The following is a 17227-nucleotide window of genomic DNA, read 5'->3' on the forward strand; positions in this document are numbered from 1 at the left end:
TGTTTCAGTTGGAGTCTACCATTCAACTTGATTTCCCGTACTGAGCGCTGCTGAAATGAATTTGACCCAAACCTCTCCTTGAAGAATCCACAGCCAACAATACAAAGGAGTGCCTCAAATACCGATGTAATCCCTGTAGCCTGCGCCTCAGCTGCATTAATATCAATTTGTGAAACCCGCCGAGTTTTCCCAAGGTCGGAAAACATTAACCGCCTTCCTGTTTAGTCACAAACAGCAAAAAGAGGTTAAAAAAATCCACTCAGCGAGCGGGACGCAGGAGAAACTTTAAACAGAGAAAGACCCAGTCACAAAAAGGACTTTGAAGTCATCTTAGCTGTTTCAGCTCTTTTCAATATTAATTGTATCCAAAAGGCATTTCAGAGGAGACGACTGAGCTGCAGAGAAACGCTTTTAGACAAGATGGGAGAGGCCAGGAGAGTGGAGAAGTCTCTCAGAAGTACTGCCAAAAACTGTTAGCAACTATTAACTAGGTGCAAATGAGAGTAAAATTGTTGGTAAGCTGGTATGATGGCAAGAATGTGTGGGAGTGTAAATGAATGGAGGGGGCACCTGGGGACGTTCCTGACAGAGAAAGACATTCAAGCTTCAACAGAGCACTGCTGACGTGAACAGTCACTGTGAGAAGAGACGATGGGGTGGAGGGGAAGTAAACGTATGTTTTAATTCAGTATGAGACATGTGGAAGAAGAGATCTGCCAAAAGCAAGACATGTAATTTAATTTGAAAGATTCGAATCTAGAAGGGAGGCAGCTGTGACAAAGGAGAGGTTGGATTGATTTGGTTAGATTGTCAATTCCTTCGATTTTTAGGAGTGGAAACAAAGACACCCAACAAACAGAACAATGTGTGTGACTTCTCTTACACTGGGTAAATGTGTCATTTGAAAGGCAGCACTTTCCCTCGGTTTTACAGAGCATTTGGGCTTTTCCAGCGGGCTGGTTTGGGTCGATGTCCTGCAGCTTCACAGTTGTTTGAGTCTCAGCGCTCTCATCAACATTGTTGCCACAAGCAGCAGGCTGCCGTTTCCAGCAAATAGCTCTCATAAAGCCGCTGTACTCTTCCTGCCCAGCACCAAACAGCAGATTTTGGTAGTGACTAGCTGGTGAACTCAGTGGAGCTTTTAGCAGCTAAGAAGCTAAATATTTCCCTCGGGCTTCGGCAGAGACCAAAGCAGAAGAGAGGAGCGACGACTGGACTTGGTCGGGGGGACAGAAACACTCCAAATGAATACTATCATGTCTGCTACATGTGTAAAAAACAACTGCTGCTTTCCCATCACAACTTCAGACAGTAATAACGATGATATGTGCTCTTACAGCTTGTTGTGCTGCCCCCAAGTGGCCAAAAAAATAAATAAATTATGATGCTTTTATGTAAGTTTTTGGGTGAGGACATGGGAGTTCACTCACAGCAGGATGGATTTGGTCACAGGGTTCAGATGAATAAGGGAAATATTGCAAATTCATATCCTTATATTTGGAATAAATGTATACAACAGCCTGGAATGCAAACCATGTCAAATCCTGAAGTGCATGAAGGCTCTTTTTCAGACACTTTGAGTTCTTTATTCACCCCCAGAAATCTGTATTTCTGCAGATTTTGCCTGGGGGAGTTACCCACAGTTCATAGCGCTGTGATGCTAAATAACAGGGTTATAATTGAAGCCCGGAGTGTTCAAATAAAACCGTAAACGTATCTGTTAATCCAGATGTTGGCGCTCTTGAATATTTGATCAACTCAAATCTAATCTGTCACAGTCTCCTACTTTAATCACTCAGTTCATTAAACAACATAAAAGAAATAATCTTTTGAAACATGAAACTTTTTTCCCTGAAACCTGCATGTGTACTCGTTTTTTTGTTTTTTGTGCAGCTGTCCTTTAATATTTTCATATTGTGGTTTTCATACATATTTGAGTCATTTAAATTTGATGTGTGTGTGCTGCTATTGTTTACCTGGATGTTTAGATGTAAGTGTATGATGCTGTTTGGAAGATGTTCAAATCAAGCAGTCGGTCCTTTAAGTGCCTTGGCCTTTAAGAGAGTACAAGACTTAAAAAGTCTTAAACTGACACAGTGATAATGACACAAAGTGCTGTCCCATTCCTATTTATACCATTTTGGACCCTCGCAGCCTCCTGCAGGTACCAGGTGACGTTAATTAAGTCTATGAGGGTTTAAGGCCAAAGGGGGAGAGGAGAGTGCAGGTATGTTGGTGTGCTAGTCGCAGTCTTGGATGAAAATGTAGACGAGTGAACACGAGGAGCAAAGGCGTCCTCAAACACTCAATTAACCGCAACCCAAAAGCCAATTCTGATCTGCACTGAATCCTGAAGGAAGCTTGCAGAAAAACATACAGAGGCACAGTGACCACGTGTGGGTGAAACACATGAAAAAAGAAATGGAGAGGTTCTCTGATTTCCTCCTGTTGCCAGGGTAACCAAATGAACACATGCAGGTCACTGAGTGGAGGACCAGAACGCGCGCACACACACACACACACACACACACACACACACACACACACACACACACACACACACACACACACATACTTATACATAAATACATACAAATGCCCACACATGCATTGTTAGCTGACCTCATCTGAGAAAAGCGCGTTGAACTGCCTGATCTGCTGGAGGCTCGCAGCCCGATTGTATAGAAAACACGTTCTGCTCTACTGGTTGATAAAATACGATAATACTATTGGTTGTTTGCGTTTTAAACCCTTTGGATAAGCCCTTCAACATTTGTCTTTTCGGTCCTGTAAAGTTGCCGTTTGTGAGATAAGGGGTTTCTTCCCCCAACAGCGACAATCTGCAACTCCAGATAAACTCATCCAGTCAGCATCCCTCTGCTGTCTCCCATCTTTTTGCCCCTGCTGCAGTTTCTCTCACTGTGGCATCATCACTTGCCTTCGCGTTCCCTCATTTCCGACTTCATCGCTCGCTTACTCTCTCTTCCCGTGCCTAATCCCCACATGTACACACACCCACGCCAACATCACCAAAAAAAAAGAGTTTCTGAATGCGAAACAGCCCAGCAAGTTTCTCTTTCTACGTCATTGTAGGTGAAGGGGCCATCGGATGAAACAGGATCTGGTAGCGTCCTGATCTCAGGCTACAGGTGGTTGTGTTTCTGTGTGCCTTCATGAACCAGTGTATGTAAAAACCCAGAAACAAAGCATGTTTTTGGCAAGCATTTTTAGTGGAGTCTGCAGCTTGACGCTGGAGATGTGGCGTAGGATTTCTGTGCGTAGGAGGACCTCACATGGCATCAGTGGGGAGAGGCAGCGATGATGGGAAAGGAAGAAGGAGAGAGGAAATCTAATAAACGAAAGAGATCGGAGTGAAGGAGAAACAACTAATGACTGCAAAGAAAATGATGAGGGATGACGAGCTACACATAGGGGAGCAGAGAGAGCTTAGAAGGAGGTGAGGCAAAGAGAGAGATCACATTTAAAGCACCAAAAACAGCCGAAGCAAAGGCAAAAACAGGGAAGAGGAATGTATGAGCGTATCCCATCCTAAAGTCCCAGCATCAACATTTCTCCTGCCTCCTTTTCCCCCCAAAACACTTGAGAAAACACTCACCATGAACTGGACGTTGTCAAACCCGTTGGCCAGCAGGTGGTTCTCATACTGGACCAGGCCGATGGAGTCGAGCCACTGGCCCACAGACTGCAATGGGCAGCGGGGACCTATGAGGGGGTGGAGGGGCAAACGCTTCAGTAGGGAGTAGCCGTCCACGCGGTAGCAGCGGCAGTCCGGCTGAGATAGCTGGCACTGCCACATCATGTTATGGCGGGCGAAGTGGCTGTCGAAGGAGCCCGCCATGCTTTTGAGGAGTCTTTTGGCAAGGCAGCAGGAAGAGGAGAATAAAGGGGAGGCAGGTAGAGGGGAGGGAAAGGTGAAGAAAGAAGGAGGTGGAAAAGGAGAGAGGGGAGGCTAGGCTACAGGCATGGTGAGGATGGAGGGGGTCAGCATGCAAGGGTGCAAGCGGGTAAAGGGTAGGAGAAGGCGTCCAGATGCTGGTATCTCTGAATCCAGCCCGAGGGAGGATGGGAAGGGGGAGAAGGCTGAAGTTGTATCCAGAAAAGAGCTCCCGTCCTGGGGTTAAATCCTGCCAGAGATCGGTGTTGGATAAGACTGGAGGTATAGATCCGCAAGCGTCTGACTGTGTGTTTGTCGCGCACAAAACAGCAGCCGCTTTCTTTTTCAGCTGTTGCACTCGCTTGGCTGCTCCCTCGAGCGTGTGTGTGTGTGTATGCGAGTGTGTGTGTGTGTGTGTGTGTGTGTGTGTGTGAGAGAGAGAGAGAGAGAGAGAGAGAGAGAGAGAGCTGCCTGTGCTGTAGATTTCTCTTTATCAAGTACTCCCACTCTCATCTGTATGCTTCTGCAGCCTCCTCTCTCTCTCTCTCCCTCTCTCTCTCTCCCTCTCTCTCCCTCTCAGCAGTGCTTTCCTCCCTCATTCCCTCACTCTCTCTCCACCTCGCTCTCTCACTCACTTTCCTCTGTCTACCTCCTGTCTCTATCTTCTCTCAGGGTGTTGATCGTCACCCGGCTCTCTCTACATATATCTGGCTCGCTCTGCTGATAATAGCCATCACAACAGCTCCAGCTTCTTTGTCTGCGAGAAGCCGAGCTCCCTCCCACTCACACACCACGCTGAGTGTATGTATGCAGGCGCAGCTATATGTTTGTCTGTGTGTGTGGTGGAGCTGTGTGTGTGTTTGGTGGTGGTGGTAGCGGTGGGCTGCTTTGGCACAAACAGGATTTCTCCCTGTGGTAACCATGGTTAGCAGAGGCTTTGCATTCATAGATGAAAAGAGAGGAAGAGGGGAGGGGATCAGGAGGTGGAGGATGGGGGAGTTAACACATGGAGAGGGGGATGAACGCAGTAAATAGAGATGAGCAGCGCAGGATTCAAGGTACGCAGGTGGGGAAAAAAAGGCAAAAACAGGGATTTGATGCACAAGTCAAAGTAGAATCACCCACAAACACTCCTGCAAATTAAAGGATGGTTCTCATTTATTGCAATTCAGGTCTTAATTCTGTAGTTTTGGCCATTATTCCTTCTGGTTATAATGGATGAAGCCTTTAGTGCACGTTAAGCAGGGAGACAATTGTAAGTCATCATTCCTCTGGGGCTCCAGCTCTCAGTTATTAATCAATGAACTCAACGAGATCTATTCACAGACTTCCTGTCAACCCATGAGCATTTAACTCCCTTGCCTGCTTTGTCTCTCTAATCTGATTACAGCCACCAGTGGCTACTGTCTGTAGCTCCCCAGGACAGGGGCTGCTAACTTTTTGGGCTTGTAGCCTCGTTATAAGCAAGTTTCTACTTGCAGCACATCATCAACAGTTGCATGTCTAAAGCTAAATTAAGCAAAAAGTAATTATTAGGCCCAAAGATGTAATATTATATTGACATTTTGTAATATTATTGTCACAATTTCTTCTTTTTTCATCCCTTAAATGTTCTCATTTCCTCAGGATTTATTGCATAACCTCTTGGAGGGTCTTGACCCCCATGTTGGGAAGTACTGCCCTTGGGGGACCCCCAGTTGGCTGCAATCTAAGAATCCCATGATTCACATAATTGACAGGCTCAATGCCAAAGTACAGTGTAAACATAATCAATAGTTATGATGATGAAATTCATACTTGTGTGAATTTTACCTGAGGTGTCCTCCTTGATGTCCAATCCGCTGCCTATTCCTGCCCCAATGGAGCTCATAATCTTGTCAATCTGAACAAACGGAGGACAGAGAGAGAGAACCAGAGTTACAGAGATTTACAGCATGTGCAAAAGAAAGTCATTTCACATTAATAAGCCTAACCCCTATTTCTGGATTCAAGTTTCACATAACACGATCGTTACGCCCGTCAGCACGCCGAATGTCAGTCACTGAAAAAGCACAGAGGAGCAGAGGGGGAAAAGATGTCTGAGAGCAGAGACGAAGGAAGGGGAAGACTCGATTGGAGGGAGCAACAGTGGCTTCATTAGTCTGTCTGCTGGCTGTCGGCTGGTCATCCCTGACCCTGGACCTGCTGCTAACCACTGAACAATGCGACCTCCACATCCATCTACCTGTCAGGACCACTGGCTCACCACGGGTCAGAGGAAACTGGCCTCGCTGGGACTGGTCCGAGACCAGCGTTTAAAGAGACTGACAAATGCAAACGGGTTTTACAAGCTGGCGGAGCATGAAGGTGGCCTGATCTTATTAGCTGGATAAACAGGCAGCAATTTCTGCACGTCACTGCACATAAAGCATTGATTCACATGCGTCTAACAGATGGAACGTGAACGTCAACGCACTGGAAATGCTGATTTCCATGCACAAGAAAAAAAGAAAGAAAGAAAAACTCTTTCTCAAAGTACTACCACTCTGTTACAGGCTCTTATAATTACATCCAAATTACTGCAACTACAAAACTTAAGCAATTTTCAAGGTAAAGCCACATTAAAGCACAAATTTGTAACATGCAGACGCTCCTTTAATTATGCCTGTAGCACTAATGAGTATGGATATCTTGAGATCATTGACTGCTGAGGGACCTCCCTCGTGACTCGCCTCTCGCTAATCATGCAACTCTTTCCCGACTCTTTGCTGCAAATAGAGCAACTTTGTGATTTTTTCCTCTGAAATCCCCATACATCACTCCACAATTTCCCTGAAGCCATCTTATCCCATCCTCCCGTAGCATGCAATTAAACAGGAAAGGTCACCTTAATTGTTGAGAATTATGGGAAATTCCATATGGTAATTCATCACCATCAGCAAGTTACGAGCTGCGTTGAGGAACTAATGAACGTGCACATGCAAATGTGGAAAGACACGCACAAGTGTACTTTCGCTCACACGCATTAGCATTTTCTTAAAAATAGAACAATTAAGTCATCTTTTTAATTACAAAATATAATGTATGAGATTCTTCATTTTCAGCACGCTTGAGCATCAGTTTGCTGTCTGTGGTGTGTATGACGACCAGTGAGCAGGAGCTAATGTGTCTGTGACCCAAAGAGTTTATAAAGGGGAGAGCTGTTCAGCCAATGGATCACATCTCTGTCAGAGAGCCTTTAATACCGAAGAAGCTGCAGGTACAAACACACAGAGGCACAAACACACAGAGGCACAAACACACAGCGCCTTCGACCTGCGCGCTCTACAGTCTATAACAGAAACTGCTTTCTGTCTTATATCTGGTCCTCCCTGCAGCTCCAGTGCTGGTTACAGGAGAAAATCAGTGTGGGAGCATGTGAAATTGGCACTGGGGCTCTTTCTGCGCTGTAATAGCTGAGCTGATTTCAAAGGGAGGAGAGACTGAAGCGGCTCAGTGCTGGGGGTGCAGAGCTTCGACTGGCCCCTGCAGAGATGGTTCACGTAGCGTCACAGTGCAGGGACTGATTGACCATCCTGTAATATTCCAAAACCTCGTCTCACCTCTTCCCACTCAGCAGTGAAGGAAGGCGTTCTCTCCAGTCTTCCCCCTGGACTGGCTCCCTCTCCTGGGCTGGGACTCCCAGGCCCCTGGCCTCGAGAGCCAGACCCCCAGCTGTGCTCCTCCTGGACACAACAAAAGCCAAAAATTTGTTTTCATGCATAATCAAACTACAATGGTTGCCAAATATTTTAACCTTAACAGAGCACTAACAACTGTTTAGAGAGCCCTTTCAGCGCTCATCAAAGTTTCATCTAAAGCGAGGCATTTTTCATCAAACAGACTATGTATTTAGCTTATGATTTATTTACTATGAATTAAAGAAGTCTCATAAAATGTGCTGCATAGCAGGGTGCACTGTGGCCCAGTTTAGTGAGTTATCTAATTGGTTGGACTGGTTTCTGTGCTGTTTCTGAAGTCTCTCTACATGATACAGCGAGATGCAAACTACCTCCACGGCTGCATAATTCATACAACTGAATATTTACAATAAATACATTTGCTTTTTGAGATGTTGATGCTGACCTAAACTTTTACAAAAAAGTATGTTTTAAACTTTTAATAAAAGAAACTTTCATGTTATCCTCAGCTTCTTAAATAATGCCTCAGAAGAATGAGACGGCATCAGAGAAAAGGCCGTGTTAAAGATTTAACTCACTTTCATAATGCAACATAAATGCTGGGCCCTATTTTATATGATGATTTATAAATCATGCTCTCGTTAACGCTTTGATTTCACATAGAATGAGTAATTTTAGGTAAGATAATAACGACAGGAAATGGAAAATCTAATTTGAGACATCAGCAACAACTTGCCTGTATGGGAGATACAGCTACCAGGTTGGAATCAGACTTGGACAGAGACTTGGACAGCTGCAGGTCCAACACACTGCGGGGCATGGACCTCATTCTCCCCAGGGTGCAAGCCCTCTCTTCGTAGCCAGCACCCGCTGAACTGCCCTTGGGCACACCTCCCGTCTGGATCCCCTGTAACTCTGCAACTTCCCCGTTCTGACCCGAGTAGGAAGAGGGTGGGCGGCCCAGTGTAGACCAGCCACGAGGGGGATCCAACTGCTCGCAGTTCTTGGGTCGGGCCTGGTCCTGGTTGACTCTGGTGTGGAAGATAGTCCGGTACACCACCTGTGGCTTCTGGGGGTCGCTGGCGGTCGACTGAGGTGACGACTCGCTGCCTGTCCTGGAGAAAACCTGAGTGGGTCCTCCTCCGATCACGATGTTGAACTCCGGGGTCTGCAGCAGGCTGCTCTGGACGTCTGTTGAGGCATATTTGCGGGGTTTGGGGTTGTAGAGGTGGTAAGGCGTGTCAGGGGTTTCACAAGCCGGGGAAGATCCATGAAGGAGGCCTGCAAACTCCTCTGGGATGTGGCTCTTCCTCCGGTCCTCCAAAAGAGCATTGGATGTGGACGAAGAGGACAGGGGAGGAGGACGAGGCGGGTCTCGCTGGCACAGCCCGTCGTCTGGAAGGAAAACACAAAAACAGTGACTGATTAGGATTAAATCACACAGATTTGCATAAAATGGCTCTGTCACAACAAAGATACACACTAATGAATTCACTCGATCAGGAAAACAAGACGGGGATCAGAAATTTACACTCACTGCACAAACAAAGCACACGATAATATTTAAACCCGGGGAGCAAAATGCTGAGTACACAACAGAACAGAGAGCAAAGCGACGCGGCTAAAAAACAAATACTGCGACACAACGAAGCTGCAAATAAGAAGATAAGAACAAGGTAATACATCTTCGGCTTCCCTTTTCAAAAGCTGCTCGTCTCTCCAAGGAAAATGAAAGAACTCCTGACTTGGATTTTACACCCCTGTTCCTTCACTGTTTGGGTGAAAAAGTGTGTGTTTGGGTGTGTGAACCTGTGCATGTATGCATGAAGTCATCGGGACAGATGTTCCTACATCAATGACTGTTTTTTTTTGTTTTTTTTGAGGGAATGCTTTCATGGCCTGCTCACTGTCTGTGTGCAGCGGGGTGAAAGAGCCACTGAAAGCTTCTTTTGGTTCTCCTTATGTTAGTGTTAGTGTGATTGTAGATGCACGTCTGTGTGTGTGTGTGTGTGTGTGTGTGTGTGTGTGTGTGTGTGTGTGTGTGTGTGTGTGTGTGTCTGTGTGTGTGTGTGTCTGACTACTCGCCTGTCACTTTGTGAAGCTTATGTTCATATCCACAAACAAGTTACACCTGAGGGCACAACAATTGTCTTGCATGTTAAAAAGATGTCCTCATGATGCAAGATGCAAAATAAGAGATGCATTATTTATTCTTACTCTTCCATGATTATTTATTACACTTCGCCAGAGCAGCGACATTCTCAAATCCAGAGCGATAAATCTTCAACTCAGTGCAAGACTGCAGCAAAGGAGCACCATCATGTTCCAGTGAGATTCAGGCTGCAGCTCAGCTAGTACCATATCTCTGGTACAGTTATTAGTATTAGTGTAAATAACTGCATTATATTTATGTATTTATGTTTCCATAGCTGCGTCTTATTTTGAGAAACAAACCTTTTTTACAGCAACCAGTTCTCCCATGAACCCACTGTCCCCGAGTGCTGCTCTCTGCATAAAGTTTGATCCTCATACACTCCATGTGTCAGATAACTGGTGAATATGGGCTGTGATGTAGTGTATTTGTATTATTACAACTGGCACGACTGAACTTTGTTACCACCTACTGGACTTTAAGATGAATGGCTGGTATCTGAGGTAGGGCACGGGGCCCTGGTAGTAAACCTGGGCCCCGTGCCCTACCTGACAATGTTAATGAAAGTGAAAAATAAGAGCCGCTCCAGTATTTAATGGATTCTTCCTTGGTCCATGCTACACCTGCTAGTAGACAACAAACTGACAGACAAACAAACCTGACTGAAAACAACCTTCTTGGTGGAGGTAATTAATGCTAATGTTGCTCTCTGTCTGCTAACTGTTTGCCAACAGCTATTAATGTCAGTACTCATGTTGCTCTGCCCCTGAGTGGCCTCAAGTTCATGCAAGTTGAACTACAAATCATGCACGCTCCAGGAAACCACTGGTTTCTCTTCAGCGATGTGAAACGTCTGCGCTGCATTACCTCGTATAACGCAACTTTAACAAAAACTGAAGCAGACTGATGCTCACTGTGTGCAGCCTACACAACTTGAGCTACTTTCAAGAATCTGTTCATAGATTTTCATCCTGTGCAGGAATGAATTCAAGCAAATGAACGAGAGGAACAGTGTGAAAAGTACATTCATACATTTCTTGAACAGCTTGTTTCGCACTAATTGAAAGTACTCTGTGGCTGAGCATTTATATGTAATTTACGAGAGCAGGCAGGACTGCTGGAGCCATCTTGGGTGTCATCATCAGCAGGTAAAAATGACCCAAACACACATCTGAAACCTGCAAGAGGCTCGGCAGGATCTGAGTTTGTTTTCCACTTTATCAGCTGATTAAACTGTAACACAACATCATATTCAGTCTCATCACCTTATACTCCACAAACTGTGCGTTTGTGTCCGGAGTCCAGACAATCTCACCACTGATAAGTATCACACACGACAGTCTCACAATCACGTCATCACTTGAATGAACAGAAACGGCGCCTGTCCACACACACGCACACACACACACACATTCCAGACCCTTGTAATCAGAACTGTCACTTGAATACTTGCATGTACCCCCACATTCACTGAAATTACAATGTAATCATCTGACCATAGTACTCCACCCCCACCCCCACCCCCACCCCACACCCCACACCCCACACCCCACACCCACACACACTCATTGTTAGCCAGTTTTGGCTAGCACTTCACGACTGTCCTCGGCCACATTTCCATATGAAACAATTACATAATGTGAGCACAGATTTGCATAAGAAAATCTAAGTCTGCCAGAGTCACTCACATAAGAGTGACTAACCAGAATCATTCAGGGTGATTAAAGCGGACGACGCTCGAGTTCCTCACACTGTGGAGGAATGAAAGTGGGAGAAAGCGGAAGAATACGAACGCCAGTCCTCGAACAAAGAGCCATTTCATACCTTCTGAAATGTGAACGTCGCTGCACCTTTAACAGTCTGATGCCTTTAAAAGTATGAAAAGTGCATTAACGGTCTTCAGGTAATGAGGGCTGAAAATGTGACTCATCTTCAAGCGTTACATCGACAGACATTATTTCCTCCACAGGCTGAAACCTCTTCAGTCCTGACTAATCCTCAACATTTAACAGAATAAACAGTTTCTAATTGGCTAAAGGGTCAGCATAAACACACAGTGTGTTGACATTTGTCCTCAGTACTTAATTGATCTTTTTATTCCTGCATTGTCTTCACACAAGGAGCACTAACACAAACATCTCCTACATTTTGACGTTAACCTGAAGGTGCTGATACCTGTACTGTACTGTACATTATATTTCTCTTTACGCTCTGTCCTTCCTCTACATGCGTCTCTCATCCCTGCTGTGCACTTCTTTTACAGTCCTTTATGACTCTCTCCATGCTGCTCTCTCTTTCTAAAGATGAGAACTGTTGGCAACAGGTGAGCCGGTTGGTCGCCATGGCAACAGAGAGCCCCAGCGCCAGCATCTCTCCCAGTTTTTTGGGCCATTAAGTGTCTTTGGCCTTCGGGAGATCGAGGGAAAAGTGTAAGGCTGATAAACACAGCAATCAAATCAGCGGGTGTGGGTTAGGGAACGACAGCAGCAGGAAAGCTGCGTGCAATATTCTTTAAAAAGTTTTCTGAAAAGACTTATTTCGGGTAAAGATAGAGAAATAAACCTCACATCAGTTGAGCTGATGTGGATATTGACATACTGGCAACTTGTGCCAGCCAAATTACAGGATGGATAACACTGCAGAAGTGTAATTTGGCTCAACTCAAGCAGGAAAGTCTTGTTTCTCTTCTTCTTCCCCTGCAAGCAATCAATAGTCTTCCTCTGTGTGTTGTTTTAACATTCATCACTGAACCACTTCTGAGCCTTCACATCGCTCTGCAGCTTTGCCTCACTGACTGCCCTCTGTGTGAGTGTGTGTGTGTGTTGCTTACCTGGACATCCGAGGTAACATCAGCTCAAACTACGAAGTCACACTGTATGCGGTGAACACATCTATAGTAACTCCCTAAGCTGCGTCCGCTGAAATGCAGCAAGTGTGTAAGAGTCAGATGGTGAAATAGCAGCGGCATCTCTCTGCATACCTGCATTTTTTATTGCGGAACTAGTGCTCAAACACACACGCACGCAACCACACACACACGCAAGTTGTGGCATGCAGCCGCTCCGCCCAGAGACTCATCGGTATTTAGATAAATTGTGTTCATCTCAAGACAAACAGCCACAGTAATGTGTGTGTTTATACACACCGTCTTCATCACCTTATGCCTCCACAACAAAAGGCAAAGGCTGATTTATCAATAATATTGACTGACTGACTGATGCAGTGATGTGTCAAGTCATCATTTCCTCAAGTTGATACAGTGTGAGAGGCAAAACCTTAAGCTGTGTACATCTTCCCACCACCCACCTATTAGTGGAAGACAGGCAGAGGAGACGGCAGTGGGTGGCAGAGAAAAGGATCTGAAACTGAGCTTTTATTCAACGTACCTACACACCATCTATTCCACTGTATGGTCCTCTATTTATAATCTACTTGAAAGTGATCACTCCTGAGTATACATTAAATACACATTGAGGATGATAATAAAGTAGTTATCATATAAAAATATTAGCTCTAAAATAGGCATCACCAAAATAAGTATTATATCTGTTAGCATACATTTTCCTGTCTTGTTCAGGTTAATTGGCCGGGGCGGCTCCAATGATTGCCTGTCATCTGTCAGCCAAGTTTCTATTATAGAATATATGGGTTAGGGTTAGGGTTAGGGAAAAACAGTAATCTAGAAAAAAAATCACGGCATAAAGAAGGAGCATCAGTCGTTTCAGCAGCTGCAACAGCAACTTGAACTTTACGTTCAAGTGACGAGGCCCTCTAGTGGACAGAGTCATTAAGACGGGACCAAAGGAAGCGGGTCAGGTGACGGTGTTACGCTTGCTTCTTGTTTCTTTCCCGTTTCAAGCATCACACAACAGATTTACATAATGTACACGATATAAGTACGTACTGTGGAACTGGGACAAAGCTCATGCAACGCTTTGTTCCTGGAAATATTTTTAAAAGTTCCTGAATTTCATCATATCACTCATTCAATTAATTCTGTTGTTACAGTTCGTATACAAGATGCTTTTCACAGCAGGCTAAAATTAACTTGTTACAGCTGGAAAAACACCAGTGTAACTAATAACATTACCAATGTCCCTGTTCTATTCAGAGGCCCAGTAAGCCATGGCAGAGCCTGCACGCATGGAGGTGTGGAGCTCGTGCATCTAAATGGAATGCAGTCATAATTGCCATTGTTAACTGCACCTGTGCTCATCTTGCTACGCCATGCTAACGGATGCAAACAAACAAAAACCCAACGAGGACTTTGGAATACCACTGTACCGCCAAATGTTCATCATAAGAATTAATCAATTAATTTCTGAATGTTTATTTTCTGACATTCTAATTTCCTACAGTCGTCTCACCACCATCCTCAATTTGCTTTGCAGCTGCAGGCAGCTCCTCCGTTTCTTTTGTACATTGCAAGACAACAGTATCTTATAAAAGCACGCTCAGAAATCAAGTGTTTTAGTGCAAACACTGTTTGAGTATACTTAATTTGTGCCTTTCTTCTGTGAACACATTATATAACCTGCTTAGAATTAGTATGTTATATTGCACTGAGACATACTTTGGTCTTTAACCACATTTTTCTGTGTAGTAAAAGCTCTTCCAAAGTAATTTTCTCAATTTCTCCTGCAAGCGGTCACTTTGCAGATTTAATTTCAGCGTGGCGATTAAGGCATCTGCACTCAATGAAGCCATTCGCACAGTATCTTAAGAAAAAGATTCAATGGGAGGAAGGCGGAAAAAAATGTTAACACTTGTCAGGAGAGAAAAATATGCACTATATATCCTGGATAAGTGAAGGGTGAATCAATTTTCCTTTGCTTTCACACATGCCACAAGATTTAAAGACGTGTTTAATTGCTCATTAATAAGTGTTTGCTGCAGCCGTGGTGAGCACTGCTGGCTTCTTGGCCAGCGTTCAGGATCGACAGACAGAGAAACAGAAGAGGACAATGGGGGGAAAATGACCTGAGGGAGGAGGTGGAAGAGGTGAAATCGAGAGAAAGAGAGAGATAAAGAGTGGGCAGAGGGAGCGGAAGCAGAGAGAAAGATGGCAGAGGAGGCTATTTGGATGGAAAACAGAGTTTAAATGGGAGGGCAAAAGAGTTATGGAGAAGCAAACTGTAGCAATACAGCAAAAACGAAAAGAAGGCGGCTTGACGAATGGCATCGAAGCTGAGGGAGAGTGAGGGGGCGGGCGGGTGGGGAGCATATAACAGTGAATGACAGGCAGAAAGAGAGACAGAGCAGCGAATGAGAGCTCAGGAAAGTGGCTAGAGAAATAAGGAAGTGACAGAATGAAGGATTGAATGATGGAGGGGGGCAGGAGGGAGAGAAATGAAAGAGTAGAGATACAGAGCTGGAGGTTATATGTCCAAATGGGAGGAAAAAGCAACTGGGGAGACGGGAGTATGGCTTGATCTGTCAAAGCAAAGACATTCAGTCCACGCAGGAGCAGAACATTTCCCTTGAAGTTGGGTTTCCACAAATAATTGACTGAAGGTCCTGAAATTATTTAAATTTCCACTGAAATAAATATTATAGCCACAGACACTATTACTGATGTGTCACAGTGTTAAAAATACAACAAACTTCTGCAGAAAAGATGGACCAAGATGTCTCACCGCGTCTTTATCCAGAGCAGACCTGTAGTTAAAGTACTGATGGACACCTGTCGTCCAGGCCTGAGATATTTCCCCCCAATGCACAGCCGCCTCAAAACATCACAGCCTCAATGCAACCAGCTCATGGATTATACCTCCCCCTCGCTTCACTCTCTCCTCTCCCCTGCTTCACCACCTTTGGGATTCACTAATAAGATAGAGGTGGTGGGTAACCCCACTTCTGCTACCCCCAATATGCCTCTTCTATCACGCTGGCCGTGGAGCTACCGCATCATTCAGTGGCCTCCACCATCACCCAGGAGCAGGATTTTCTTCTGCACGTCCTGTTTTCACAAATAGCAGACTGAACAAGACGCACTCAACTAATTCTGCAGATTTATCAAGTGTGATATTAATTCCTGGGAACACAAATGTTCAGAGTTAATCAGAAAACGTTGTACCACTGAGAACACCAGTGAATTATTCATTCAGGCTTTCTCTTCCACACCTGCTCCCACCTGGGTCTCCGTCAAGGATCTTGTGGATGATTTCAGTCCTGAAATTGCAAACGTTATCGATGCTGATGCTGCTACTAAGGTAAAGGTAAGGTCTCTGGTGAGAAAGAAGCAGCATGGAGGTGCTGGTAAAAAATGTATGTGTCTACAAGCTGAGAGCAGGTGGCGAAAAACAAATCTCCACGTGCATAAGTGTACAAAGACTTTGCATTTATAATTTTGAAAGGCAAAGCAGCCATTCTTCTCACATCTTTGGCAAAAAACGCCGCTGAACTTTTATCCATCAAGCTGTGCAATGAATTAACCTTCTTCACTGACAAAATTCAGAAAATTAGACAGTTATCCTTACATCAACTTAAAACCAAGTCAATCAGCATGGCCCAATTTGAGCCTATTAGAAATAAATCTAAAGAAAGAAATCTGAAATCCTCCTCATGCTGCCTGCTGCTTGTGCTTTTAACTGCCTGGTATCATTTGCAAATAGTCAACACTTCATTATTCTTGGGTTTTCCCACAGGCCCGGAGAACTGCAGTTATTAAGCCGCTCTTAAAAGAATAATCTAGACAACTCATTAATGAACAATTACAGGCCCATATCAAAGCTCCCATGTTTACATGAAATCATTGAAAAGGTTGTTATTGAACAGCTCATCTCCCTCTTGGTTATAAACAATTGTTTTGATGTTTTCCAGTCAGGATTTTGACCACACCCCAGCACCGAGACTACTCTTGTTAAGGTCTTGGATGACGACTTCCTGCCTTGTTATTACTAGATCTCAGTGACACATTTGACACAGTCGACCACAGCACAACAGACTAGACTAGAAAACTAAGCTGGACTTTGTGGCACAGTGTTAAACAGGTTTGAATCCTATTTGAAGGAGGGAGACTGCTTTGTGTCGATTAGTAAAATACACATCTGAGTGTACAAAAAAGGCGTGGAGTTCCCCAAGGCTCCATTATCGGGCCACTTCTGTTTAACATCTATGATCCTCCACTAACACAGAAACAACAAAATATCAGGCAAACAAAGATTAAACAGAAGTTCTATATGCTCACCTCCAGCTGCTAATGTTAAAAACCATAAACCAAGCTAGCAAAATTGGTGGAGTATTAAACTCACATTAAAGCTACATCAAGATTTAAAGGATTTATGTCTCAGGATTTAGAAAAACGTGCCCGTGTGTTCGCTTCACTCAGCTACAGCACTGCTGTCTTTAAAGTTCTCTCAAAAAAGTCAATCAGACAGCTGCAGCTGATTCAGACAATGCTGGATCACATTGCTTCAGTTCTCAGATCTTTACACTCGTGTCAAACTTTAAAATGCTACTGTTGGTTTATGAGACACTTTAGGTTTAGGGCCAAAATCCATTCCTGGTCTGCTGTGCAGC

General features: G+C 44.6%; 1 protein-coding gene across 5 annotated transcripts in view; it reads right to left on the bottom strand.

Moving 5' to 3' along the window:
- The window catches only part of anks1b (ankyrin repeat and sterile alpha motif domain containing 1B), a 204887-nt gene that overhangs the window by 44599 nt on the left and 143061 nt on the right, over nucleotides 1–17227 (bottom strand). For 4 of the 5 annotated variants that reach the window (XM_070992162.1, XM_070992161.1, XM_070992160.1 and 1 more), the window contains 4 exons: nucleotides 8291–8949; nucleotides 7477–7599; nucleotides 5708–5777; nucleotides 3617–3723 (listed from right to left, as the gene is read on the bottom strand). In XM_070992162.1, the coding sequence (XP_070848263.1) occupies nucleotides 3617–3723; nucleotides 5708–5777; nucleotides 7477–7599; nucleotides 8291–8949 (959 nt within the window). Of the gene's footprint in view, nucleotides 1–3616; nucleotides 4661–5707; nucleotides 5778–7476; nucleotides 7600–8290; nucleotides 8950–17227 lie in introns of those variants that run through there. The other variant, XM_070992164.1, reaches the window with a different exon arrangement.

Source organism: Chaetodon trifascialis, chromosome 22, assembly GCF_039877785.1.
Source record: "Chaetodon trifascialis isolate fChaTrf1 chromosome 22, fChaTrf1.hap1, whole genome shotgun sequence".
NCBI classification, from domain to species: domain Eukaryota; kingdom Metazoa; phylum Chordata; class Actinopteri; order Chaetodontiformes; family Chaetodontidae; genus Chaetodon; species Chaetodon trifascialis.